Raw genomic sequence first — 27,439 nt, 5'->3', positions numbered from 1 at the left:
GAGCAGCCATGGCCAGAATGGATGGTGCCAAGGGAGCAGCTGGCCACCAATGGTTGGCTCCCAGGACCCTGCCTGTGTGAGGGGACAGCAGTAGTTTCTGATGGATAGAGCACTCTGGCCTCCCTGGATGAGGTGGCCAAAGTCCTAGGCAGGTTGTATGCAATAACAGGAAGGAGCCCAGAAGAGCCCTGGTAGAGAACTCTGGAGAAGGGGGCTAGAGAATCAGCGAGGCAGTGTTGCTGCACAAACCTGTGAGACTAAGACATTAGCTGTGGGTGAGGGCTGTCAGAGGTTGATGGAGTGTATGTGGGAGGCTGGGGTATGAGGCACACCAGGCCTTGGGCCTTTGATAAAAAGATCAGGTCAGAGGATAGGACTTCTGAAAGCTTCACTCACTCATTCTGAAGCCTTCAGCTTCCTGTGTTAGAGCAAGTTGGCTCTCATCTAACCAGAGCAATCAATGTCTGGGAGCAGGGCCAAGCCTGGCCCAGGGCTGAGAGAGTCCTGCTGAGGCTGTTGGTGGCTATTGGCAAGGCAGCCACTGCCGTCACCCCTATCTCTGACCTGGCACTCCCTGAGGGAGCAGGAGAGCATGGCTGATACCAGAACTGGGAGGAGAGGGCAAGAGTGAAGGAAACTGACAGTTACTGAGCAGCATGGGGTACCATGAACTTTGTGTGCCTTATCTCATTTCATCTTCACTAATAACCTGTGAGGTCGTGGTACTATTAGCCCCATTTTGTATTCATTCATTCAACAAATATTTATTGAGGGCCTGCTAAGCGTCAGATGCTGCTCTAAGTGCTGGAGATAATAGCAGTAAGCACAACGGACCAACATCCCTACCTTTGTTGCAGCTCATATTCTAGTGGAGAAGCAGGCAAAAAACCCAGATATATAAATCAAATGTATAGTGTATTAGATAATTGGTATTACTAGTGAAAAATAAAGCAGGAATGGGAAAGAAAAGGTTAGAGAGTGGTTGCCATTTTAGATAGGGTGTGAAACCTGAAAGAAGGTAGGGAGGGGCAGTGCTGATGTCTGCAGGAAGAGCCTCCAGGGAGAAGAAACAGCTGGCAGAAAAGCTCTGAGTTGGGATCTGAAAAAGGAAAGAGGCCTATGTTGCTGGAGTGGGAGATAATAAGAGATGAAGTCAGACAGTTAAGAGAAGTCTAAAGCAGGGGACCTTGTAGGTCACTGTAAGGATGGATGATTTTGCGCAGCAGAGTAACGTAGGTGTTAAAGGATCGCTCTGGCTACTTTGATGAACAGAAACTGTTAAGAGGCAGGGAGTCCGATGAGGAGGCTGTTGTAGTAATCCACAGGAGAGATGATGGTGACTCAGACCACAGTGGAGGCCGTGGAGGTGGTAAGAAATTGTTGCCTTCAGGATATATTCTGAAGGTAGAGTTGACAGGTTTGCTGACTGCTCAGATGTGGCTATGAGAGAAAGAAGAATCTAGGCTGACTTTAGGTGTTTAGCCTGAGCAACTGGAAGAATAACAAATGTGCAGTTTACCAAGATGGAGAAATGATTGCAAGAAGAGCAGGTTCTAGGGGGAGTATTAGGAACCCGAGTTTAAACAGGTAAAGTTTGCGATGCCTCTTGGACATCCAAATGGAGATATGGAGAAAGCAGAGGAATATACAAGTCTGGTATTCAGGGGAGAGGTCCAGGCTATGAAAATGGAAAAGATCACCAAATAAGTGAATGTAGACAAAGAAGAGAAGAAGGACAAACCACCATTTAGTGGTGCAGAGATGAGGAAGAAACTGCAAAGAAGAAAGAAAAAGAGGAGTGCCCAGTATGATAGTTGGAAAACCAGGAAAATATGGTATTCTGGAACCCAAATTAAGAAAATATTTCGAAAGGAATGATTAACTGTGTAATATGTTGCTGGTAGGTAGTGTGATCGTATAAGTTATTGTTCAAACTAGGACACTTTTGAGAGTGAAAGTGGACATTATTAATAATTACTCCAGGATAAGACACATAAACCAAGATCATCCAGGCACATTACAATGTTGTATAGTCACTCTACTGATAGGTCAGTAAGAATTGACCACTGGATTTAGCAACCTGAAAGTAACTGGTGGCCTTGAATGATCAGTTTAGGCGTCATTAGAATGGATTCAAGAGAAATGGGAAGAGAGAGATTGGAGATGGCAAGTGCGGATAACTCTTTCAAGGTGTGTTTCTGTAAAGAGAGAGAAATGAATGGTAGCTGAATCTAGGTGGTAGGTACACAGGTGATCATTGTACTATTCTTTCAACTTTTCTGTATGTTTGAATTTTTTTCAATAATATAGAATTGGAAAAGTGAAAATGTTAAAGCTTTAAAAAAAAAGAGAAAGAGGTAGAGTTTAATGTGGGAAAAGTAACATATTTGTATGCTAATGGGAATAATCCAGAAATGAGATGATGCTCATGAAATAAGTGAGTGAAGACTTCTTGGAGCAATGTCCTTTAGTAAATGGGAAGGGATAAGGTCTAGGGAACAAAAGTTGGCCTTAGTCATGAGTATAGACAGTTGAATTAGAAAAGAAAAGTGGAGCATGTAGAACCAAACGCAGGCAAGTGGTGGTGTGGAACTTGCAGAAGTTCCATTCTGATTGTTTCAGATATTTCAGTGCGATGATAAGCAAGGTCATCTGTTGACAATAAGAATGAGGGAGGGGGGCTGGCCCCATGGCCGAGTAGTTAAGTTCATGCGCTCCGCTGCAGGCGGCCCAGTGTTTCATTGGTTTGAATCCTGGGCGCGGACATGGCACTGCTCATCAAGCCACGCTGAGGTGGCATCCCACATGCTACAACTAGAAGGACCCACAACGAAGAATATACAACTATGTATCAGGGGGCTTTGGGGAGAAAAAGGAAAAACTAAAATCTTTAAAATTCTATTCTAAAAAAAAAAAAGAATGAGGAAGGAATACCCATTAGAAAATAATACCCATTAGAAATGACAAAAATAACTAAAACAAATAGTAACAAATGTTGGAGAGGTTGTGGAGAAAAAGGAACCCTCATACACTACTGGTGGGAATGCAAACTGGTGCAGCCACTATGGAAAACAGTATGGAGATTCCTCAAAAAATTAAAAATAGAACTACCATACAATCCAGCTATCCAACTACTGGGTATCTATCCAAAGAACCTGATATCAGCAGTTCCAAAAGTCCCATGCACCTCTATGTTCATTGCAGCATTATTTACAATAGCCAAGACGTGGAAGCAACCTAAGTGCCCATCAACAGATGATTGGATAAAGAAGATGTGATGTATATATATATATATATGGAATACTACTCAGCCATAAAAAAGAACAAAATCGTCCCATTTGCAACAACATGGATGGACCTTGAGGGTATTATGTTAAGTGAAATAAGCCAGATAGAGAAGGACAATCTCTATATGACTCCACTCACATGAGGAATTTAAACATGTGGACAAAGAGAACAGATTAGTGGCTACCAGGGGAAAGGTGGGGTGGGGGGTGGGCACAAAGGGTGAAGGGGTGCACCTACAACACGACTGACAGACAATAACATACAACTGAAATTCCACAAGATTGTAACCTATCATTAACTCAATAAAAAATAAATGAAAAAAATTGAGGGAGGAGGTATTGGAAATGTGAAGAAAAAGGAGAAAGTATTAACCTAGGAGAATGGAAGAGTAGCTGGGCTGGTAAAACTGTACCATTGCCAGGCAACGTAAACATTAAATTCTCTTGAATTGAAGGTGAAACAAACCAGCATGTGTTTTTCTCTGGCCAGCTACCTTCGTCTGTGCAGGTACATGCCCAGAGTAGGGAGGAAGTTGAATTTAACCACAGCTGTGTTTTAGCTGAGTGAGAGAGGAGCAAAGAAGTTGAGGATGGCTGAAGTTCAGGTTTTCCCACCCTGGCTCTGATTCCTGAGAGGGTTTTTGCTCATGATTTTCTGCTCCAAACCGGCTTGATTGCCAGTGAGGTCATTTTTCTGCTAACTCCATGTAAAAGCTGTTACAATCTCTGCCTCAGGGAAGGTAGCCTGCTGTGGGCTTGGTGTACGTTATTATATTTCGACTTATGTATAGACTGTGTGTTCACCACCAAAAGTCTAGTTTCCATCCATCACATACACATGGGCCCCTTTACCCCTATTGCCCTTCTCCACCCCCTTCCCCTCTGATAACCACCAATCTGCTCTCTATATTGTGCATGTTTGTTTATCTTCCGCATGTGGGTGAAATCATGTGGTGTTTGTCTTTCTTCACCTGACTTATTTCTTTAGTTACTCTCCCCTGGAAATCTATCACTATAGATTCATTTGCTTGTCTTTGAAGTTTGTATCAATTTTATCATGCAACATGTGTCTGATTTCTTTTGCTCAAAAGTTTTAGGAATACTGAAAAAGAGTTTTCCAAAATGGTTGTATGAATTTTTACTCCCATCAGGAATGTATGAGATTTCAAGTTGGTCTACATCTTTCATAAGGCCAGTATTTTCTGCCTTTTTAATTTTCGACTTTTTTGGGGGTTGCTGCAGTAGAATAGTATTGTGGTTGTAATTTTATTATCCTTGATACCTAATGATGTCAAGTATATTTCACTGATTGGACATTTAAATATTCTGGGTTTTGTTGGTTTTTGTTTTTTATTTTTACCAATGCTTCTTGAATTAGGAAAAAAAGATGTTGAGGATGAAAGCAAGGAAGTGATTATAATGATTGATTTGGAATTTAAGATGGGTGAGAACTGCAGTAAGAACATAAGAAGGTGAAGGACAGTAAAAAGATGATAGAACGAATGGCTTGAAGATCCAAGTGTGTTGGAGGATGTTGGAGTTTAGCTCCAAGAGTAGGAGAGCTATAGCTATTTGGATAGGTAGAGGTGGTCAGAGAGTGAGAGCTAGAGACTGAGATTAGAGAGGGCTTTAGTTATTAGTAATGACCCAGTCTAGGATATAATTTAGGAAAAAAATAGTTGAGATGGGGTAGAGAATAAGATCACTGGAGGAGCGGGCGTCAAGGTAGGCCTGCCTTGGAGTTTACCAGTTTCTAGGTATAGAAGCAAGCTCACCTCTCCTGTTCCCTGCTTTTTAAGGAAGCAATATGCTAAAAATATTGTGACTGATGATGCTTGCTTTAGAGTTTCTCTTCTTTACCTTATTTTTGACTGAGCCTGCAGTTGAGGGGGGAAGGACCTGCTAAGGAAGGTGGCGCTAGACTTCACCAAACGCAGAGATCGGTCTATGGCCATGGTCAAGGCTGGCAGAGATCAGAAAGGCAGCTAAGGTCATAGAGAAGCGCCTGGGGAAGAGAGCCAGTCAAGCGTCAGAATTGAGGGTCTTGGCTGTCAGGTATAAGAGATTAAGTCACAGAGGCCATCATAACGGAACAATAGGTGAGGTTAGGAATTTGAGCCTAAATCAATAATATCAATAATATGGAGCTTCTGAAGATCTTCTAAGAAAGAGACCTGATGGGCTGGGGCTTGCTTGTCTCTAGGACTCTTTACTCTACCAGGCATTAGCAATAGCATGTCTTGGGAAGGTGCCTAGAATGACCTACAGCAAGTCTCTTCTCCTCCTTCCTAGTGGTTGGCTGGATGATCATGACGTGCCGAGTGCACTGGGGAGTAAGGGAGCTCAGGATGGACGGGTGTGAAAGAAGAAATTGAATGCTGCAGCTCAGTGATTACTGGCTGTGGCAGATCCCTGCCCCATGTGTAGGGCCCATTGTTGTGGCTGGTCATTGATTACCTACAATTTGCTAGGTGCTGTTCTAAGTATTAGGGATGTGTGGTAAAGATAAGACACAGTGATAAGACAGTCTGTCTCTCAGAGCACCTCTCAGCTTTTCGTGAGTTCAGATGTAGGACCTCTTGGGTTTGCAGGGTCCAGGACATCTGTGTGCAGCTGAGAAATGGCAGAAGTAGTGGGAGTAGCAGAATCTGTGTTTGTACAAGGGCTAGGATTCTTTTTTTTTTTTTTATTGAGTTATTGATAGGTTACAATCGTGTGAAATTTCAGTTGTACATTAATGTTTGTCAGTCATGTTGTAGGTGCACCACTTCACCCTTTGTGCCCACCCCCCACCCCAACTTTCCCCTGGTATCCGCTAAACTGTTCTTAGTCCATAATTTTAAATTCCTCATATGAGTGGAGTCATACACAGATTATCCTTCTCTCGCTGGCTTATTTCACTTAACATAATTCTCTCAAGGTCCATCCATGTTATTGCAAATGGAATGATTTTGTTCTGTTTTGCAGCTGAGTAGTATTCCATTGTATATATGTACCACGTCTTCTTTATCCATTCGTCTGTTGCTGGACACTTAGGTTGCTTCCACGTCTTGGCTATTGTAAACAGTGCTGCAATAAACATTGGGGTGCATAGGACTTTTGGGATTGCTGACTTCAAGCTCTTTGGATAAATACCCAGTAGTGGGATGGCTGGATCGTATGGTAGTTCTATTTTTAATTTTTTGAGGAATCTCCATACTGTTTTCCATAGTGGCTGCACCAGTTTGCATTCCCACCAGCAGTGTATGAGGGTTCCTTTTTCTCCGCAACCTCTCCAACATTTGTTGCTATTAGTTTTAGATATTTTTGTCATTCTAACGGGTGTAAGGTGATATCTTAGTGTAGTTTTGATTTGCATTTCACAAGGGCTAGGATTCTTATTGTAGGACAGTTCTCCCTGCGCATCTTGACAATAGGATTGTGACAGGTGGGGTTTCCATCTTTCACTAGCTTGACCCATTCTATTTGGCAATTGATCTAGTATGTGGGGAGAGAGAATTCTGCCCCTGCAGCCTCACCCAAGGTCTCCAAAGTCAAGAACAGTGCTGGAGCCCATGGACTAAAGAAGGCAGCTAGAGTACTTTGCTATAAGAACAGAGTCCCCAGCTAGGTCCAAGAGGGACCTGCGTGGGAAATTCTAAGAGCATTCTGCATTAATGGGGCACTGAAGGATGTGTGACATAATCTGGCCACATGGGTTCAGGGGCTTCAGACTTCCCTAGCCAGCACAGGTGGCACACTGTTCATGCTTCCCTGCAGAGAGAGGCAGGTAGGCCACACGCAGGCTCCAGAGGCAGTGAATAGCCAGATAAGTTGCACATTAGTCCATGACTTGGGTGCTCCTCATTGAAAAAAAGGGAGGAAGAGTAGATTTAGGGGAAGATAATGGACTCTTTTTTAAAAATATGTTGAGCCTACGTCCCACTGGGATACCTTGGGCAAGACGCTCCAGATGTAGTTGGATATGTAAGTCTTGAGCTCGGGATATCAGTCTAAGTTTGAGATGAAGGTTTAGCAGCCACCAGTCGGGCATACGTGTCTGGATGTTTGGAACTTGAACTCTCCTGAAACAATCACATTTTCCAGCCTTTTCTTTGCAATCCTTCCCGGGCCTATAAGCAGTGATGGGATGCAGGGTAGATGGTGGTCAGCAATGACTGCCCTTGTGCCCGTCCCCTGGGCTGCCTTCCCCATTCCCCTCCTCTGAAGGCAGAAGGTCTCATCTGACAGACAGCTTCTGCTCATTCACTGTCATGTTGTCTCATTCCTGAGCTGAGAAAAAGATGGCTGAACCCTTCTTCTGGGTGTCCCATTTACCTATGGGGCTTGGAAAATAATATACCTGTGTTATTTTCCTGTAGCTGCTGTAACAAATTATTCTCTCACAGCTCTGGAAGCTAAAAGTCCAAAAATCAGTGTTCCTGGGCAGACATCAAAGTGTCAGCAGGGCCGCACTCCCTCCGGGTGCTCTGGAAGATTATCGTTCCTTGCCTCCTCCACCTTCTGACTGCTGGCATTCCTTGGCTTGTGGCTGCATCACTTTGGTCTCTGCCCCATGATCACATTGCCTTTTCTTCTGTATGTGGTAAAATCTTCCCCTGCCTCTGTCTTTTAAGGACACTCGTGAATACATATAGGGCCCACTTGGATAGTTCAGGATAATCACCTCTTCTCAAGATCCAACCTTTACGAAGCTCATATCTAGCAGGGAAACACAGACAATCGCAACTAATATGTAAATTATTTAGTAAATAAGAACAAGATAAATACTGTGGGGGGAAAAAGAAAAGTGAATGGCAAGATGATAGGAGCAGGTTGCAACGTTGATTAGGATGGTCAGAGTTTACCTCATGGGAAAGGTGAGATAAAGCCCGAATAAAGACTGCAAGGAGGTGAGGGAGTAAGCCAAATGATTATCTGAAGGAAGAGTGTTCCAGGCAGAGGAAACAGCTTGAGTAAAGGCCCTAAGGCAGCAAGGAGTGTGGCTGTGGTACAGTGAGCAGGCAGAGAGCATTAAGAGATGAAATCAGAGAGGAAATACAGGACGGGGAATCGGAGATCATGGATGGCCTCATAGGCCATTGTAGGGACTTCCCCATTTACTCTCACTGAGATAGGAAGACATTGCATATGTAGAGAGATTGATTCTTGGTACAAGAATGGACACTTCCTCAGTTTTATCAAGAAGGAAGAAAGTGGAGCAGACGCAGGTGGTTTTGTAGATTTGGTGGGAGGCAGATCTCTGGTCTCACTTAGCAAATATTTATTCAGCACCTACCATGCCAGGCACAATTCTAGGTGCTGAGGGATATGGCAGTCAACAGAATAGGCAGATCACTATTCACACAGAGCTCACATTCTCCACATGATAATAAACTAATACACGTATGAGGAATGGCACAATAGGGTTGATGATTGAGGAGCATCCTTCTGGCCTTTGTGGGAGACTGGATGGAGGGGGAGAGTGGGAGCTCGTCACTGCCCCTTACAGTAGTCAAGAGGTGATGATTTGGACCTGGGTGGTAGCAGTGGAGACAGAGATAAGTGGATAGATTTAGAATATTGTCAGAGATTAACAGGATTTGCTGATAAGTTAGATGAAAGGCAGCCAAGGAAAAGAGATGAGTCAAGAATGACTCCAAGGGATACCATTCAGTTGGCAAGATAGAGGTTTGTTTGTAAAATATGTGTTCCTCTTTGTAGAATGTGATGGTCCTGGGCAAATGGGACTAAAAAAGGAAAAAAACCCACCCCTCCACCATGGTCATAGACATTCTCCCCATTTCTTTGAGTTCCATTGCACTCCTGTGCTTCCAGCTAACCTGATACAGCAGTGCCCAAACTTGGTTGAATCCATCCAACCACCTTTTCTGCTTCTGCTTCTGGGCCACTGAACTGTTAATGGAGAACACAAATGCAGGCCTCAGCCACACTGTGCCTTCATGGTATCTAGCCCTGCCGAGTGCTCAGCGCTACTCAGCGACCCTTGTCCTTGGTTGACTTACCATGGTGACTGTTCTAAACCTTTACCATTCATAAGTTACTACAGTCCATACCTTTCATACCCACAATCCCCAGATCCCCAACCCCAGAGATTTCCCAGAGAAAGTCTATCTGGTGAGCATTTACCTCTAAATGCACCTATTGGAGTAGCCATCTTCACATCCTCCCCGTTTTTACCGGAGAAAAGGTATCCTGCCTTCTGTGTCCCCTTTCCCTCCTTGGGTCTCACTCTGCTGTTACCTCCTCTATCTCTTGAACCACCTCCCTCTTCTTCTCTGCTTGTCTCCTTCCCACCCGAATATAGACATGCTCAATTCTTTCCCCTCCCACTTCACTCTGCAGCTACCATTCCATCTCTGTGCTCTCCTTCACTATCAAGTTTCTTTAGAAATTGTCTTATCTCTCTTGAACACATCCTCACTTCTCTCCTTCATCAATGCCCTGCAGTCTGGTTCTGTCCTCTCTCCATCCCTGATAGTGTTGGAACGAAGGTGCCAGTGATTTTCATGTATCCCCAAAGACAATGTGATAAATAAAATATGGATGTAAATGGTGCTGATCCATGAGGTTACTGTGAGGATGAAATAAGATAATGTGCATAGACTACTTAGACCAGTGTCTAGAACATGGGAAGGGCTCAATAACTATAAATTGCTATTATCACTATCATTATTATTGGGGCATTTATCACACTTGCCTCCTTCTGTACTTGGCTGCTTCACCCATTATCCACGAGGGCAGGGACTCTGAGCTGTTTATGGTCATATTCCCAGGGACTAGTGCAGGGCCTGGGATAAGGTGGGGCTTAGTACATATTGGAGAGATGGGTGGTGGGCACTGAGGACAGACGGGACCGTGCCCTTGGCCTCTGGTTATGTGGCTTCTGTAGACAGTCTGGCCATCATCCATGCTCTCACTGGAGGAGGGGCACTTGCCTCATAGCAGCTTCTCAGCTCACAGTTCTCTCCTCCATCTCCTCAAGTCCCCCTCCCCTTACTAGGAAGTTCAGACCCCTTCCCTCCCTCCTTCGTCCACACTGGGTACAGCTGTCAGCAGAGTCAGTGGGAGCTGTCAGCGGGAACCCAGGCACTGCCCCCTTGAGGGCCTCTGGCTCAGCGTTTCCTCTCCTCCTTCAGCACAGGCCTCCCTGCCTGTCATACATGTCATGCATGTGGCTCCAGCCTGTCTGGACACAGATGTGGCCACAGTCCCTAAGCAGGCGGAGGGGCATAGCCAGCAGTATTTCAGACCCAGGAGGGGTTTGCTGTGAAACAGTAGAGATATCACTGGAAGCCTGGTCCTTTAGAGCAGGCAGATCCAAGTGTCCATGAGGAGCCACACAAAGGCAGCCCCCAAACCGCCACAGGTGAGCAGAAATTTGCCCTGGATTGGCCCAGGAATACCCACACTGTGGAGCCTGTCGTCCTGTGCTGCTCCTCCCTCTTCCAGCCAGTGGGCGTTTGCTGAGCACCTGCTGTGTGCTTGGTGGTATGCTGGGGTACCACACAGTCTAATGGGAAAACAGACGATTACATTAGTGTGTGGTAAGTGCCGTGAGGACTGGGTGCATGAAGAACAGTGGAGACACAGCAGGGGCCTCAGTCAGCCCTGTGTGGCTCAGGGAAGACTCCTGCCTGTTGAGAGGTAGAGATCCTGGAGTTGGGTAGAAGAATGAGCAGAAATCCAGCATATGAATGAGCAGGGGAAGAGAATTCCAGGCAAAGGGAACAGTGAGCATAAAGGCATGGAGGTACTAAAGAGCCTGGCAGGTTCTAGAAACTCTAAGTAGTTGGATATGGCTAGAGCTTAGGGAAAGGGAAGAGCAGGTTGGGGGGTATCTAGGGGGTTGTCTGAGACAGGATCCAGATCACAGTGGCTTTGTAAACCAGACTAAAGAGCTTAAACTTTATCCTCTAGGTAGCGGCTGCCAGTGGCAGAAACCCGTATCAAACTAATTCAAGCAAAAAGGCAATGTATTGGTTTATATAACTGTTAAGTTCAGGGGCTGAACTATCTGCAGGCCCACCTAAATCTAGGACTCAAACAGTGTTTTTCTCCCCATACCCTGCCTCTGCTTTCCTCTGGTGACTGTGCTTTAGGACGTTTGCTCGCTGGAGCCACAGAAGGTGCTCCAGCAGTTCTAGGCCCAGGGTCAGCCAGTTTCTTCTTAAAGGTCGAGATGGATGTTTTTGGCTTTGTGGGCCATGAACTACTGTCACAGCTACTCAGCTCTGCTGTTATAGCTTGAAAGCAGCCATAGACATTAGGTAAATGAATGAGCATGGCTGTGCTTTAATGAAACTTTATTTATAGGAACAGGCAGCTGGCCTGTGGGCTGTAGTTTGCACAAGCCCTAGGCTGAAGTGGTCATTACAGCTCACCATCTCAGAAAAAGGGAGAGACTCATTTAATGTCCAAATATTAAATCTCAGAGACAAATTTAATTCATCCCACTTGGGTCAGGTGCCCATTGTTGAGCCAGTTACTGTGGTTCTGAGGAGTGAAATATCTTGATTGGCCAACCTGGGACATGTGCCCATCCCAGTAGCAGTGGTGGGGTCAGCTCAATTAGGACCATATGGAATGCAAACTAGGATGTGCTTACAGAAGAAGGGGGAAGGAATGCAAGGTGCCAACAAGAAAGAGCATGAACTGAGTGCCCGAAGTTGCCAGTGATGATCCAGCTTGAAATTGGTCCTGACACAGCCTCAGGGCACCAGGCCAACTCTGGCAGTGCTGATGCACGCCCTGCCCTTTTCCCTCTGTGCGGAGTTCGCACCTCAGCTGCTTTATTTACACCCAGTCAGAATGCACTTGTCCACTCATTCCTTCCTCACACATTTCTCCACTTGCCTGGTTGAGACTAGAGGACGGATTCACTGGGAGGGGCTACCAGGCTGAAGCTCCTGTGCCCTCGGTGGACGCTGCTTCCCTCTGTCCAGCCTCAGCAGTATCTCTCCTTGTCTTGAAGAGAAGGTTCTCTTCTCCCCTGTGCCTTCGCCCACACTACCCTTCTCCTCAAACACCCTTCCCAACATTCTCCGCCAGGCTCACATTTACTTATCTTTCAAGGCTCAGCTGGGTTTTGTCATCATCTTCTTCAAGAAGATTTTCCTACATCCCTAAGTTGGTCTAAGACCTTTGTATCCCTGCCCATTCCAAATCACAGGATGTGCAGATGTATTTTCTTATGATTATTTGTTTACCTATGTCTACCATTAGCTCCATAAGGGAAGGACTAGGGCTAATTTACCTTTAGGTCCCCAGTCAGCACTCTGCAGAGGACGTGGCACTGAGTAGGCAGGTAATTGTTGGACAGGGCTGTATTTTCCAGCTCCATCTAGTCCCACACAGGTTATGGAGGCCTGAGCTCCGTGCTCATGCTTGGACAGGACCTGTTGGTTGGTATCTGCTGTTTGTATTCTGTATGTCTAGGCTGCTTCTTCTTGGACGTATGCCCGCCTGCCCTACAGATTTGCCATCCTTTCTCCTCAGACTGGTCTCCCATAAGATCCATTCAGGTGGTCGGTAAGGGAAATGGCAGCAAGATGTAATTTTGCCAAGGCATTTAGAAAGTGCTCATCTTGCTTTCTTGGACATATACCAAGGTCTTACTGTGCAGGGCCATTTATGGTGGGGCTGCCACAGCAAGATCCCAAACAAGACCAGGTAGATTCTAGAAAACCTGTGTCCCTCTGCTTTGTTCACCCCACCACTTCCCAGAGCAGGTTTGAGGAAGATGGATCTGTGGGTTTGTCTTTCATCCCATTGGATGACAATCTCACTTTTTTTGGGGCCAGGGCCTGTGGCCGAATCTAGTACACTGATGCGCTGGGGCCCACTACTGGGCTCTTCCTTCCCTTTGTCTCCTGGGCTGTTCTGACTGCTCACACTTATTGGGAAAAGTGGCTAGAAGGCTGGCCACCCAACCAACAGGCACAGATGAAGAGCTGAAGCTGTATGTTGCCCTAATCCAGCAAACCCACATCTGGAGGCACATTTTTTAGTTGGGTTGGTGGGAATTAGGAGGAAGATCCTACTCTGGGTGTCTGTTGGTGCCCACACAGAACTACTCCCCACTCCCTAATAAGACCTGGTCAGCTTTCCTGCTGGTCTTTGGGCACAGGCTGATGTTCTGGACATTAGGTAATAGTTTAGATTGATGAGCCAGAGTTGGGGACATTCACCTTCTGCACTGCACCTCAGCCACACTACTGGGCATTAAATGAGCTGGAAGATCTCTTTGGAGGGTCCCAGGTTGCCCTTCCTGTCTGATGAGAGTGTGTAGGTGTGTGGGCAGGGCAGCCGCATGGGTCGTGGATTCCCAGCCATGCTATGCGAGGCACAGCAGTCAGACCCACCTCAGCCTGTGCTCTCCTAGAGCCCCAAGGCCCCAACTACCACTCTCTCGTATCTAAGAAGAAAAGAAGGTCCCAGTGCAGTTTCTGTCTCCTCCTTCCCCTGTTCCTTCTCACGCACTCACACACACCCTACTGAAACCTGATCCTGAGGCCGCCTCCCGGGGTTCTGGCAGGGCTGGCGGGCTAGGGCCTGTCTGCTGGATCCTGCCCCACCCTGCCCTGCTACCCCCTAGGCCAGGGCAAACAGGTGAGGCATCCCACACTCCCCTAGTCTGACCAGTCATTCCACACCTAAAGGGCCACCTCTGCCCCAGCCAGGCCCCCAAACTGGCACACTGGTCTCTGGACAAAAGCCCCTGAACTGTATTCCAGGTGTAGCATGAGGCTCTGCCCAGGCCACCTGCAGAATTAACACAAACACACATGCATACACCACCTCTACCATCACGCCACCCCATTTCCTGTTGTTTATGACCCCTGGCTCTACTTCCAACCCCTCTGCTGGCATTGAGCCAGCTCATGGGGGCTGAGCAAAGTGCAGGGGGAACGCTAGAAGAAGAGACAAGTCTACCTGGGGTAGTCGGGCAAGCTGTCCGAAGGAACGAGCATTTGAACTTAAAGAATAAGATAGGATTTTCCAGGCAAATAGAGAGGTTGGGGAATAGGATTGGGAGGTGGGACGACATTTCAGGCAGAGAGACTGCATGTGTAAATGCTTGAAGTAACCAGCTTGTTCAAGGAGCTACAAATAGTGCACGATTGGTGGAATATAATGGTAGTCTCAAAGGACTAAATCCAGATTGCATTAGATCAAAGAGTGAATAGGAGATGAGGAAATTGAGACAGACTATCCACTGGTCTCTCTAGAAGTTTTACCATAAAGGGATAGAGAAAGATTGGTAGCTAAAGTGGGTACAAGGTCAGAAAAGTTTATTGAGTTTGTTTGTTTGTCTGTTTTCACATGAGAGAGACCTGAGGTTGATTGTGTGCATAGGGGCAAACAGACAGGAATGGGATGCACAGGATGATGGAGAGATGAGCTTTGGTGGGCGTAGCAGTTTGGTAAGGAAGCAAGAAGCTGAAGGAGTTCCTATCTGATCGTCTTGGTTTTGTCTGTGAAGTGAGAGAAGAGATATCTGCTTAGAGAAAGTTGGAAGGGATAGAGAGTTTACGGAGAGTGGGGAAAGTTGGGAATAGGTAATGAGCAAATCTGAGGGTCCAACTAAGATTCAAGTCTATGAATTTGTAGTGGCATCAGTCCACATGAGAGTGTGTGTCTGTGTGTGAGTGTGTGTGTGTTTGTGTGTGTCTGTGTGTGAAGGGGTGTGGTGTGTGTGTTTCTAGCAGCATTTCACGTATAAAAAGAACAAGAGTATAGGATTAGATTAATTTCTGGTTGAGTCTTGCCTAATGGCTGGGACAAAAAGACAATGGAACAAGGGGGTATAGGGTCCTGGCAAGAGAGAGCTTGAAGAGATGCCTGGGATTCTAGCCAGGAAAGTGATATAACCTGAGAATGCAGAAAACTTTTCTAAGACTCAAAATCCAGAAGCAATAGGAGGAAAGATTGATAAATTTGACTACATTTTTTAAAAAATGTATTGCAAAAAAGGGGGGAAAAGCGAGAAAAGAAAACACCGTATGCCAAGTAAATAAACAAACAAACAAATGGGAGAAATATTTGTAATTGTACCTCAGAGGATTTATGTATTTAATATATAAATAACTTCAAAAACAAGAGAAGATTGTTAGCTAACATTATGGTGTAGGGTAATCATATTGCAATATATAAGTGTATCAAATCAATCTATTGTATATCTTAAACTTTCACACTATTATATGTCAGTTATATCTCAAAAAAGCTGGGGGAAAAAAGAGAAGAAAAAGACCAGTAACCCTGTAGAAAAATGGGCAAGAGATACGAACAAAGTTCACAGAAAAGAACTGCAAATGGCCGTTTCATACATAAAACGATGTTCAATTCCACTTATAATAAAAGAAATCCAAATTAAAACAACACTGAGATACTGTTTCTCTCCTATCAAACTGGCAAAATTGAATTGTTTGACAGTATGCTCCATTTGTGAGGCTGTGGGGGAAATGGCACTTTCATATGTTGCTGGTGTGTATTGCAAAATGGTACAGTTCCTGTGGAGGGGAACTTGGCAATGTGCAGCAAAATTATGTATGTGCATTTCCCCTTTGACCCAACAAACCCACCTCTAGGAATCTGTTCCAAAGATACATCAGTAAATGGAAAATGACATATACATGACGTTATTCACTGTAACTACTGTTGGTGGAACCTACTTTACAAAAGACTGGAAACTACGCAGGGGGCTGATTGAATAATGTATGGTACATAACCATGATGGGCATCATCAAGTATATAACTCTCATACTACCTGTGGAGTGATCGCCCTAATATCTTATATAGTGAAAAAACAGTAAATGAAACAGTGTATTTAGTATGTTACCTTTTTATTGCATAAAGAAAGGAATAGGAGTACACACACATATTATGTGTTTGTTACATCAAAAAAAAAACAAAGAAAAGATAAAATAAAAACTATTAAAAATGAATACTATATGGGAATAGAAGTAACATGAGTCAGATACAGAGATGAAAGTTAGACTCCTCTGAATATATCTTGCTTTATGAACTTAATTTTGGAACTATGTAAAGTTTTATATCATCATAAAGTTTAATTAAAATGAGGGATAAGCAAACCCTAAAAAGCAAAAGCAAAATGAAACAAACGAACCTATGTATCATTGATGAATTAAACTCAGCAGAATTATTTCAAGTGGCAAAAGTAAAGTAATTTGTACTTTTCTAGAAGGGTATGCCCCCATGGCAAAAAGAACTACAAAGAACTTTTCATTGTTCTTAGTAATCGTAGTGTTAGCAATGTTATTCTCAAATTATTGCATGTTTTCTATATGTATGTGTATGTATCTATATGTATGTATCTATTAAGATAAAGCAAATAAGTAATTGTGTTAATATCACTATCAACAAGGATATCTACTTGAGAGAAAAGACATACAAATATAAAATCAAAGAAGGTAAGTAAATGGATGACTTTTATGTGAATTATGTCTCAATAAAGCTATTTGTTTAAGAAAAAAAAAGGAAGGTAAAGTACAAATCTTGCAATCCTAAATTTGAACTGGGTATACCAGTATAAATACATGATGTATTTTCTCTTTAAAAAATTATTTCCTAAAATGGTAGTGGTAGGCCCCCACGTCTCAATAATCACTCTAAATGTAAACGGATTGAACTCCCCAATCAAAAGACACAGAGTGGCAGGATGGATCAAAGAACAAGATCCAACAATATGCTGCCTCCAGGAAACACACCTCAGCCCCAAAGACAAACACAGACTCAGAGTGAAGGGATGGAGAACAATACTCCAAGCTAATAATGAACAAAAGAAAGCAGGTGTCGCTATACTAATATCAGACAAGGTAGATTTCAAAGCAAAACAGATAAAGAAAGACAAAGAGGGACAGTATATAATGATAAAAGGGACTCTCCACCAAGAAGACATAACACTTATAAATATATACGCACCCAACACAGGAGCACCAAAATTTGTAAAGCAACTCTTAATAGAACTAAAAGAAGACATCAACAACAATACAATAATAGTAGGGGACCTCAACACACCATTAACACCAATGGACAGAACATCCAGACAGAAAATCAACAAGGAAATAATAGAATTAAATGAAAAATTAGACCAGATGGACTTAATAGATATATATAGAACACTTCATCCAAAAACAGCAGGTTACACATTCTTCTCAAGTGCACATGGAACATTCTCAAGGATTGACCATATTTTGGGAACCAAAGCAAACATCAATAAATACAAGAGAGTTGAAATAATATCAAGCATCTTTTCTGATCATAACGCTATTAAACTAGAAATCAACTACAAGAAAAAAGCAGAGAAAGGTGCAAAAATGTGGAGACTAAACAACACGCTTCTCAACAAACAATGGATCATTGAAGAAATTAAAGAAGAAATCAAATATTATCTGGAGACAAATGAAAATGAGAACACGACATACCAAATCATTTGGGATGCAGCAAAAGCAGTCCTAAGAGGGAAATTCATCGCAATACAGGCTCACCTCACTAAACAAGAAAAAGCTCACGTAAGCAACCTCAAACGACACCTAACAGAACTAGAAAAAGAAGAACAAACAAGGCCCAGAGTCAGTAGAAGGAGGGAAATAATAAAAACAAGAGCAGAAATAAACGATATTGAAACAAAAAAGACAATAGAAAGGATCAATGAAACAAAGAGTTGGTTCTTCGAAAGAATTAACAAAATTGACAAACCCCTAGCCAGACTCACCAAGAAAAGAAGAGAGAAATCGCAAATTAATAAAATCAGGAATGACAGAGGAGAAATCACAACAGATACCAATGAAATACAAGAGATCATAAGAGAATACTATGAAAAACTATATGCCAACAAATTGAACAACCTGGAAGAAATGGACAAATTCCTAGACTCCTACAATCTCCCCAAACTGAATCAGGAAGAAATGGAGAATCTGAATAGACCAATCACAAGTAAGGAAATAGAAACGGTAATCAAAAACCTCCCCAAAAACAAGAGTCCAGGACCAGACGGCTTCTCTGGAGAATTCTACCAAACATTCAAAGAAGACTTAATACCTATTCTCCTCAAACTGTTCCAGAAAATTGAGAAAGATGGAGAACTCCCTAACACGTTCTATGAAGCCAACATCACTCTGATCCCCAAACATGACAAGGACAACACAAAGAAGGAGAACTACAGGCCGATATCACTGATGAACATAGATGCAAAAATCCTCAACAAAATTTTGGCAAACCGATTACAGCAATACATCAAAAAGATTATACACCATGATCAAGTGGGATTTATACCAGGGACACAGGGATGGTTCAACATCCGCAAGTCAATCAACGTGATACACTATATTAACAAAATGAAAACCAAAAACCACATGATCATCTCAATAGATGCAGAGAAAGCATTCGACAAGATCCAACACCCATTTATGATAAAAACCCTCAGTAAAATGGGTATAGATGGAAAGTACCTCAACATAATAAAGGCCATATATGATAGACCCACAGCCAACATCATACTCAATGGACAAAAGCTGAAAGCCATCCCTCTGAGGACAGGAACAAGACAAGGGTGCCCACTTTCACCACTCCTATTCAACATAGTTCTGGAGGTGCTGGCCAGAGCAATTCGGCAGGAAAAAGAAATAAAAGGAATCCAAATAGGTAACGAAGAAGTAAAACTCTCGTTGTTTGCAGACGACATGATCTTATACATAGAAAACCCCAAAGAATCCACAGAAAAACTATTAGAAATAATCAACAACTACAGCAAAGTAGCAGGGTATAAAATTAACGTGCATAAATCAGTAGCATTTCTATACACTAACAATAAACTAACAGAAAAAGAACTCAAGCACTCTATCCCATTCACAATCGCAACGAAAAGAATAAAATACCTTGGGATAAACTTAACCAAGGAAGTGAAGGATCTATACAATGAAAACTACAAGACTCTCTTGAAAGAAATAGGCGATGACATAAAGAGATGGAAAGACATCCCTTGCACATGGATTGGAAGAATAAACATAGTTAAAATGTCCATACTACCTAAAGCAATATACAGATTCAATGCTATCCCAATCAGAATCCCAAGAACATTCTTCACAGAAATTGAACAAACAATCCTAAAATTCATATGGGGCAACAAAAGACCGCGAATTGCTAAAGCAATCCTGAGCAAGAAAAACAAAGCCGGCGGAATCACAATCCCCGATTTCAAAACATACTACAAAGCTACAGTGATCAAAACAGCATGGTACTGGTACAAAAACAGGTCCACAGATCAATGGAACAGAATTGAAAGCCCAGAGATAAAACCACACATCTATGGACAGCTAATCTTCGACAAACGAGCAGAGGGCCTACAATGGAGAAAAGAAAGTCTCTTCAACAAATGGTGCTGGGAAAACTGGACAGCCACATGCAAAAGATTGAAAATTGACCATTCTTTTTCACCACACACCAAAATAAACTCAAAATGGATCAAAGACCTAAAGATTAGGCCTGAGACAATAAGTCTTTTGGAAGAGAATATAGGCAGTACACTCTTTGACATCAGTTTCAAAAGAATCTTTTCGGACACTGTAACTCCTCAGTTGAGGGAAACAATAGAAAGAATAAACAAATGGGACTTCATCAGACTAAAGAGCTTCTTCAAGGCAAGGGAAAACAGGATTGAAACAAAAAAACAGCTCACTAATTGGGAAAAAATATTTACAAGCCACTTATCCGACAAAGGGTTAATCTCCATAATATACAAAGAACTCACACTACTTAACAACAAAAAAACAAACAACCCGATCAAAAAATGGGCAGAGGACATGAACAGACATTTCTCAAAAGAAGATATGAATATGGCCAATAGACACATGAAAAGATGTTCATCATCGCTAATCATCAGGGAAATGCAAATCAAAACTACACTAAGATATCACCTTACCCCCGTTAGATTGGCAAAAACATCCAAAACCAAGAACGACAAATGTTGGAGAGGTTGTGGAGAAAGAGGAACCCTCATACACTGTTGGTGGGAATGCAAACTGGTACAGCCACTATGGAAAACAGTATGGAGATTTCTCAAAAAGTTAAAAATAGAAATACCCTATGACCCAGCCATCCCATTACTGGGTATCTATCCTAAGAACCTGATATCAGATATCTCAAGAGTCCGTTGCACCCCTATGTTCATTGCAGCATTATTTACAATAGCCAAGACGTGGAACCAGCCTACATGCCCAGAAACTAATGATTGGATAAAGAAGATGTGGTATATATACACAATGGAATACTACTCAGCCATAAAAAAAGACGAAATTGGCCCATTCACAACAATGTGGATGGACCTCGAGGGTATTATGTTAAGCGAAATAAGTCAGTCAGAGAAAGACGAACTCTATATGACTCCACTCATAGGTGGAAATTAGTATATTGAGAAGGAGATCTGATTGGTGGTTACCAGGGAAAAGGGGGGGTGGGGGGAGGGTACGGAGGGGGAAGTGGTGTACCCACAACATGACTAACAAAAATGTACAACTGAAATCTCACAAGGTTGTAATCTATCATAACATTAATAAAAAAAAAAAAAAAAAAAAATTATTTCCTAGTTTTTTGTTCCCCTGAAAGTTCTAGAAACAATGACTAACCCATGATGGCATGAGCATCCCTAGCTACCCAAATGGTGGTCTCTAAATACCATTTCCATTTAAAAGGAGCCAAGGCTCCTTGAGAAAATGACTGATTCCAGGAGAGGGCAAGAAATGTACAAGATAAGCCTGGAACACCTTTACATAGCAGAAAACAAGGACGGTAATCTAAGATTACTGGAGTGTGTCAAAAGGATTCAGGAACCAAGATGAAAAGGCCAAAGGGGAAAAAAAGAGGAGGAAACTTGTGTCTTTAAAAGAGACATGGAGGCCAGCCAAATTCAGTGTGTGGACCATGCTTTCATTGGGATCTAAATAAACCAACTGTTACCATAAGCAGCAACAACAGTGAGAAAATAAGAGAAATCTGAAAACTGACTGGCTCTTTGTTGCTATTAAGAAATAAATCATTTTTTAAATGTGATAATGGCTTTTAGAGGAGTTGTTTATGTTTGGACATGTTTTTTAAGGTGTCCTTATCTTTAGAAATTAATGCTGAAATATTTTATGGAAGAAATGGCATGATTTTTGGGATTTTCCAAAATAAAACAGAAAGAAAGTGGATGGGGTGTAAAAGAAACAAAAATGACCATGATCGATAATTGCTGAATCTAGGTAATGAGTACATGGGTGGTTCACTGTACTGTTTTTTTTTTTTCAACTTTTGTACGTGTTAAATTTCTCATAATAAAAAGTTTTAAGAGGGCCGGCCCCGTGGCCAAGTGGTTAAGTTCGCATGCTCCACTGTGGCAGCCCAGGATTTCACTGGTTCGGATCCTGGGCACAGACATGGCACCACTCATCAGGCCACGCTGAGGCCGTGTCCCACGTGCCACAACTAGAACGACCCACAACCAAAATATACAACTATATACTGGGGGGATGTGAGGAGAAAAAGCATAAAGAAAGAAACAAAAAGAAGATTGGCAACAGTTGTTAGCTCAGGTGCCAGTCTTTAATAAAAATTTTTTTAAAAAGTTTTAAAAATATATGCACAGGAGGGAAAAAGAGTATTCCTTGCACAAAGGTGCACCCAATAGCAGAAAGAAATGCTAGAGGGAGGCTGACTCAATCTTCCAGGGAATATAAAGAGGGCCTACAAAATAAACATCTAAAACTTTGAAGGCCGCTTTAATCAGGTCCATTTAATGCTTTTTGCCATGATCTCTCCCATGAATTTTTTTTGCTCATTACTTATTGTCTTAGTCAGCTCTGGCTGCTATAACAAAATATCCTAAGTTGGGTGGCTTATAAACAACAGGAATTTACTTCTCTCTGTTCTGGAGGCTGGAAGTCCAAGATTGTGGTGACAGCATGGCAAGGGCTCTCTTCCAGGTTGCAGGTGGCTGACTTCTTCTGTATCCTCAGTATGGCAGAAAGAAAACTGGTTAGCTCACTGGCCTCCTTATAAGGGCACTAATCACAGTCATGAAGGCTCCACCCTCATGACCTAATTACCTCCCAAAGACCCCGCCTCCAAATACCATCACAGTGGGCATTAAATTTCAACATATGAATTTTAGGGGGCCACACAAACATTGAGTTCAAAGCACTAATATTGTAAGTCCTCCTTTTTTGGTCATATTTTCATTTGTGTAACCTTCTGCATCTGATTTTTGGGAGGTCAATTTGTATCAGGTTACCAGCAGCTTGTGGTTTTTCTTGTTTGACTCAGTCTCTGTGTATTAGGAGAATGTTGTGTCCATTTGCATAGTAATGTTTTCATAATATTATACGTGAAAAAAGTAGTTTACAGAGCAGTCTAAAAAATAATATAGGAAAAGAAAAATCAGTACAGATATATAACAAAAGGTTAATTATCTCTGTATTGTAAGATTTATTTATTAGTGTATGTGTGCACCTGTGTTTTTTCCAAAATTAACACGTATTACAAGCAACACCACAAGTAAGCGTTTTTTAAAAAGTAAAAATAAACATAATGAACTTTCTAATCAGCTGGAAAAAAGAGAGAAGGGAGAGGAAAAGGAAAAAATATGTTGAGACCATTTGGCTAGATCTTAGGAGATTTTATTAGCATATGACATCCAGTACATATTGGGAAGCAGATAAAATCCTGTCCTAGCCTGACTGAGAAGCTTTGCAAACATTTTATGAGCTCAGTCCCGACGCAGGAGAGGCTCTTGCTGCAGCTCATCCAGGGATCTTGTGTCCTTTGCTGTTACATGAAGACTATGGCCAGGATCATCAGTGCCTCTGTCACAACTGCAAATATATGAATTCACTTAGATTTTATATACTGGGTATGAGAAACATGCATGACCCTTGCACACGGAAGGGAAGTGTACTAACTCAGAAGTCCAAAAGAAAGCCCTATGCAGGAATGGCCTTTCCATACTATCACGTGTTGACTGCTTCTTCCTAGCAGCGAGTGACGGTAGAGGGAGCAGCATTGAAGGTTTTCTGCTTTTTTCAAGTTCACTTCAAAATCTCTAATAATATTAGACTTCCGATTACTGTTATTCTTCTTGGGTATGATGATTGTAATGGTGTTAGTGGTGATGGGAATGAACAGTGTATGCTGGGGTTAGAGAACGATAGGAGGGGGAAGTTCTAGCTTCTGAGCTTGGAGGGCCTCTCCTCCAATCTTAAGTTTTTCACTGGCTGATTCAGGTTGAGTTAGAATTAAAGAGACGGAGCCACCAAGTCCTAGGCCTCCACACATTCATTCTTGGCCAAGAAAGCCCTACGCAGGTCCTACAGGAAGACTCAACATGCAGTAAGGGACTAGGTGCTGGCCATCTTCTGGGCTGCCAGGTGCCCTGAAAAGGTCTCAAAACCACGGTACGAGTTTCCATGTGAAGTCGTGTTGTCCAAGCATTTCTGAAGAGTTTGGTTCCTTCTCTCCCTTGTCACTCTGTCCTCACTCCCTTCTTCATCCCTTCTGACTTTGTCCCATCCTTCTCAAACCTGCACCCTGCCCTACTCACTCCTCAGCTTTCCCCCAAAAAGTGAAACTTGCCTTTTCCCTTCTCCTCAACTCAGCATTACCTCACTGTTCCTTCTCTCTCATTTTTCCTCTCGTCTTTCCTCCAGGCCAAAATTACCCCCTCCGCTTAACCTCCTTCCCCTCCCCCAGCCCCTGAGGACCTTTGCCCTCTGTCCTTCTCTCTGCAAACAAATGTGCTCAGGCTCCTACTTGTCTGAGACTCCCCTCAGCCCTGCCTCCCAGCCACAGGATACTGTGATTTTCCTCTTCTCTCTCAAACCTGTATCTCCTATGGCTGTTCACCTGCTTTGCCCTCTCATCATGAGTTCTTCCTCCTCACCCTGGGTGGTCCATCTCCCAGAATTCTTTCCAAAATTCTGTCTCCCTGCATTGGCTGTATTTTTGGGTATTCTTCTGCTCAACTGGACAATGTCTCATCTCCGTGTTCCCAGATTGCAGGAACAGTGTGGACAGTAGTAACTCTTTGATGGATGCATGCATAGATAACCTGCCAGAGAGCTTCCAGCTCTGAGATGTTGATCCCTGCCGAGCAGATCTTGTCTTTCCACTCCTACAGCTGGCCACATAAGGACTGGCCAGGCCTGCTCCTTTAAACTCAGTCTCCGCTGAACAAGATCTGTCAGACCCCTCACAGCAGCTGCTCAATGAACAAGCGGGAGTAGGGAGGGTGTGCTGGAATGTGGAAGGTCGCTTCCAGCAGATCCATAGTGAAGACGTTTGTACCGAAGAGCCAACCAGTACTCCAGCCTGTTGCATTTGGGAATCCTCAATAGCCCTGTTGTATTCCAGGTTCTCCAAGCCAGCACCCATGTTCCTGGATGACTCCTTCCGCATGTGGGCTAGGATCCAGGAATTTGTGCCGCCTTTTGGGATCAAAGGTCAAGGTATGCTGGGAACCATGACCCACTCTACATTAACATCTCATCCTCCAAACTATCTCCCTGCGCTTCATGACAGGGCTGTACCCTTAGAAGTCCTCATGCTGGGGATCCCCCTGCTCTCAACAGTGTCCTTCCTTCTCTCCCTCTTTCCCTTCCTTCATTTTTTCTTACTTCTTTAGTGAAATATTTATTCAGTGCCTCCTACTTTGCCAGGGCTGAGCATACCACAGTGGAGTAGATAGATATGGTCCCTCTCCTCAAAAAGCTCCAGTCTGGTGGAGATACAGATACTTAGGGTGCAGGACAGTAAGGACTCTGATGAGGGAAGAACCTGGTACTGTGAGATCGCAGAAAAGGGGTGTCAGAGACATCAGCACTAGAGAAGTAGGCATGAGGGGGAACATCCCAGAGAAAATAGAGGCCATCCCCCACCACTGTCCCCAGGCTCCCCCATCATCCCCTCCTGTGGTTTTTCCCCTTAACCTAGTCTCCCCTCCAGCCCTTTCTTATCTGTCCAAGGCTAGCGCTTCCCCTATACTCTCAGACCTGTCCCCTTCCATTGCCTTGGGGACCTCACCCATCTCATTCCCTCCTAACTTAAGATTTTCCTACCCCTGATAGTTTTAACAGTTCTGTTCTCTTGTCAAGTTCTTGCACTGTTTCATGGCATGGTAGAGTTTGGGCTTTAGGGTCCAGCATAGAAGGATCAGATCCCAAAATTACCTCTTTACAAGCTGTGACCTTGGACAAGTTACTTAACGTGTCTGTGCTTGAGTTTCTTCACTGGTTAAATGGGGAGAACAATACCATTGAATTAGCTTGTGGTCAGAATTAAATAAGATAACTGTTAAAGGGGTGATATCATTTGACCAGGGACTCAAGAATACCTGAACCCTCTACTCAGCCAGTCCACCCGTCCCTGAAAAGAAGACAGTGGCCAGCAAAAGGACACTCTTGAACTGAAGCTTGGACCTCACACCTTCAAAGACAAGTCTAATGGGTTGGGTTGAACCAGATAAAGAACTTATTTTTCCTGGGTGCGTGTAGCCAAGCAGCCTCCTCTTTTCTCCTAAATCCTCACTTGAGACTCTGATCCTACTAAGCTATGAAGGCCAGGAATGGCCAATACAGAGCCCATTAGCCAGCAAGAAGAAAGCACCCAATAGTTTCTGCCCTTTCTGCTAAGGTTCCCCTCCTAGAAAATGAAAACCCAATCTGTATCCTCAACCTTGGCCAATTAGGGCAATATGCTTTTCCTCAGAGGTGAAACTGGAGGTGGGAAGAGGAGGGGATCTGTGGCCTTCCCTGAAGCCCACTGTGAGGTGTATCTGAAGGCACTTAGTATAGAACATTCCTTAAGGTTCCTTTCCCTTTCTCATTCCACTTCTGGAAAGATTAGCTGTGCCCTGTCTCCTCTTTCTCACCGTTTACTCCTGAAGAACTTCTCCTCCCACCACTCCAGTGAAACTACTCAATGCTCGTGAGATCCAGAGGATACTTTTCAGTCCTTAACTTGACCTCTCGGCTGCATCTGACAGTATTTTCCACCCTATATTTCAAAAAATTATGAAGTTGTTATTTTTAATTTTGGAAGCATCCTTTCTTTACATGAAATAGTTCAGGTATATAAAAAAGCATAAAGACTAATATAATGAGCACCCAGGTACTCTCTACCCAGCTTAAGAAATATAAGACAATAAGATACAATTACAGCTCTCTGTAGCCCCTCCCATGCCATGCCCCTCCTTCCCAGGACACCATTATCCTGGTTTTGGTGTTATCATTCCATACCTCTTTATATATTTCTATGACTTATTTATGTATCCATTAAAAATCTGGTATTGTTTTTGCATGTTTTTGAAGTTTACAAATGGTATTATATATGTGTGTGTGTATATTTTTCAATTTTATTTTTTTTGCTTATGCTTTTCAGATTTATCTGTATTGGTACACGTAACCCTAGATCATTGATTTTGTGACTGCTGTGTAGTATTCCATGTACCACATTTAATCTATTTTCCTTTGGTGGACATTTAGGTTGCCTCCAACAATTTGCTATTACAAACCATTCTGCAATGAACATTCTTGTACAAGTCTCCTTAAACAAATGTGTGAGTTTTTCAATGCTATCCATCTAGAAGTAGAGTTGCAAGATCTTAGTCTATGCACGTCTATATCTTTACTTGATATTGTTAAGATGCTGTTCGCTGTGTTGTACCAATTTACTTACTTTATCTTTAGGTCTTTAGATAAAGACCTACATTATCTTTTTATCTTCCTAACTACTCTGCACAGTAAGAATTACCATCTTCATTTGAAAGATGAGGAAACCAAAGCTCAAAGAAAGTAAGTGATTTGTCTGAGGTCACAGAGCTCATAAGTGGCAGAACCAGGATTTAACTCCAAAGCCACTATCATTATACATTGTATTATAATGCTCTCGTTAAACCGGGGTTTGAAAGGAGAGCAATTATCGTTGCCAAAGCCGGAGAGAGGCCAAGAAGAATGAGGTCTGAACAGTGGTCACAGGATCTGAGAGCACAAAGGTTCTGGGGCCCTTGCTGAGGACAGCCTGAGTGGAGTGCAGGTGGGCAGATGCCAGGCTGCAGAGCTTGAAGAGGAAAGAGGATAAGGAGGTAGAGACATCCTAGCAAGAAC

The 27,439-nt window shown here is 43.1% G+C and overlaps 1 protein-coding gene across 8 annotated transcripts in view; it reads left to right on the top strand.

Moving 5' to 3' along the window:
• Window positions 1–27,439, top strand: part of ST3GAL3 (ST3 beta-galactoside alpha-2,3-sialyltransferase 3) — a 197,219-nt gene that overhangs the window by 142,359 nt on the left and 27,421 nt on the right. For all 8 annotated transcript variants that reach the window (XM_070609917.1, XM_070609912.1, XM_070609910.1 and 5 more), the window contains one exon: window positions 24,690–24,784. In XM_070609917.1, the coding sequence (XP_070466018.1) occupies window positions 24,690–24,784 (95 nt within the window). The remainder of the gene's footprint in view (window positions 1–24,689; window positions 24,785–27,439) is intronic.

The sequence above is a fragment of the Equus przewalskii genome, chromosome 2, assembly GCF_037783145.1.
Source record: "Equus przewalskii isolate Varuska chromosome 2, EquPr2, whole genome shotgun sequence".
Lineage (NCBI taxonomy): Eukaryota > Metazoa > Chordata > Mammalia > Perissodactyla > Equidae > Equus > Equus przewalskii.
The sequence above is the reverse complement of the archived record's forward strand: the minus strand, read 5'-3'. Positions and strand labels throughout refer to the sequence as shown.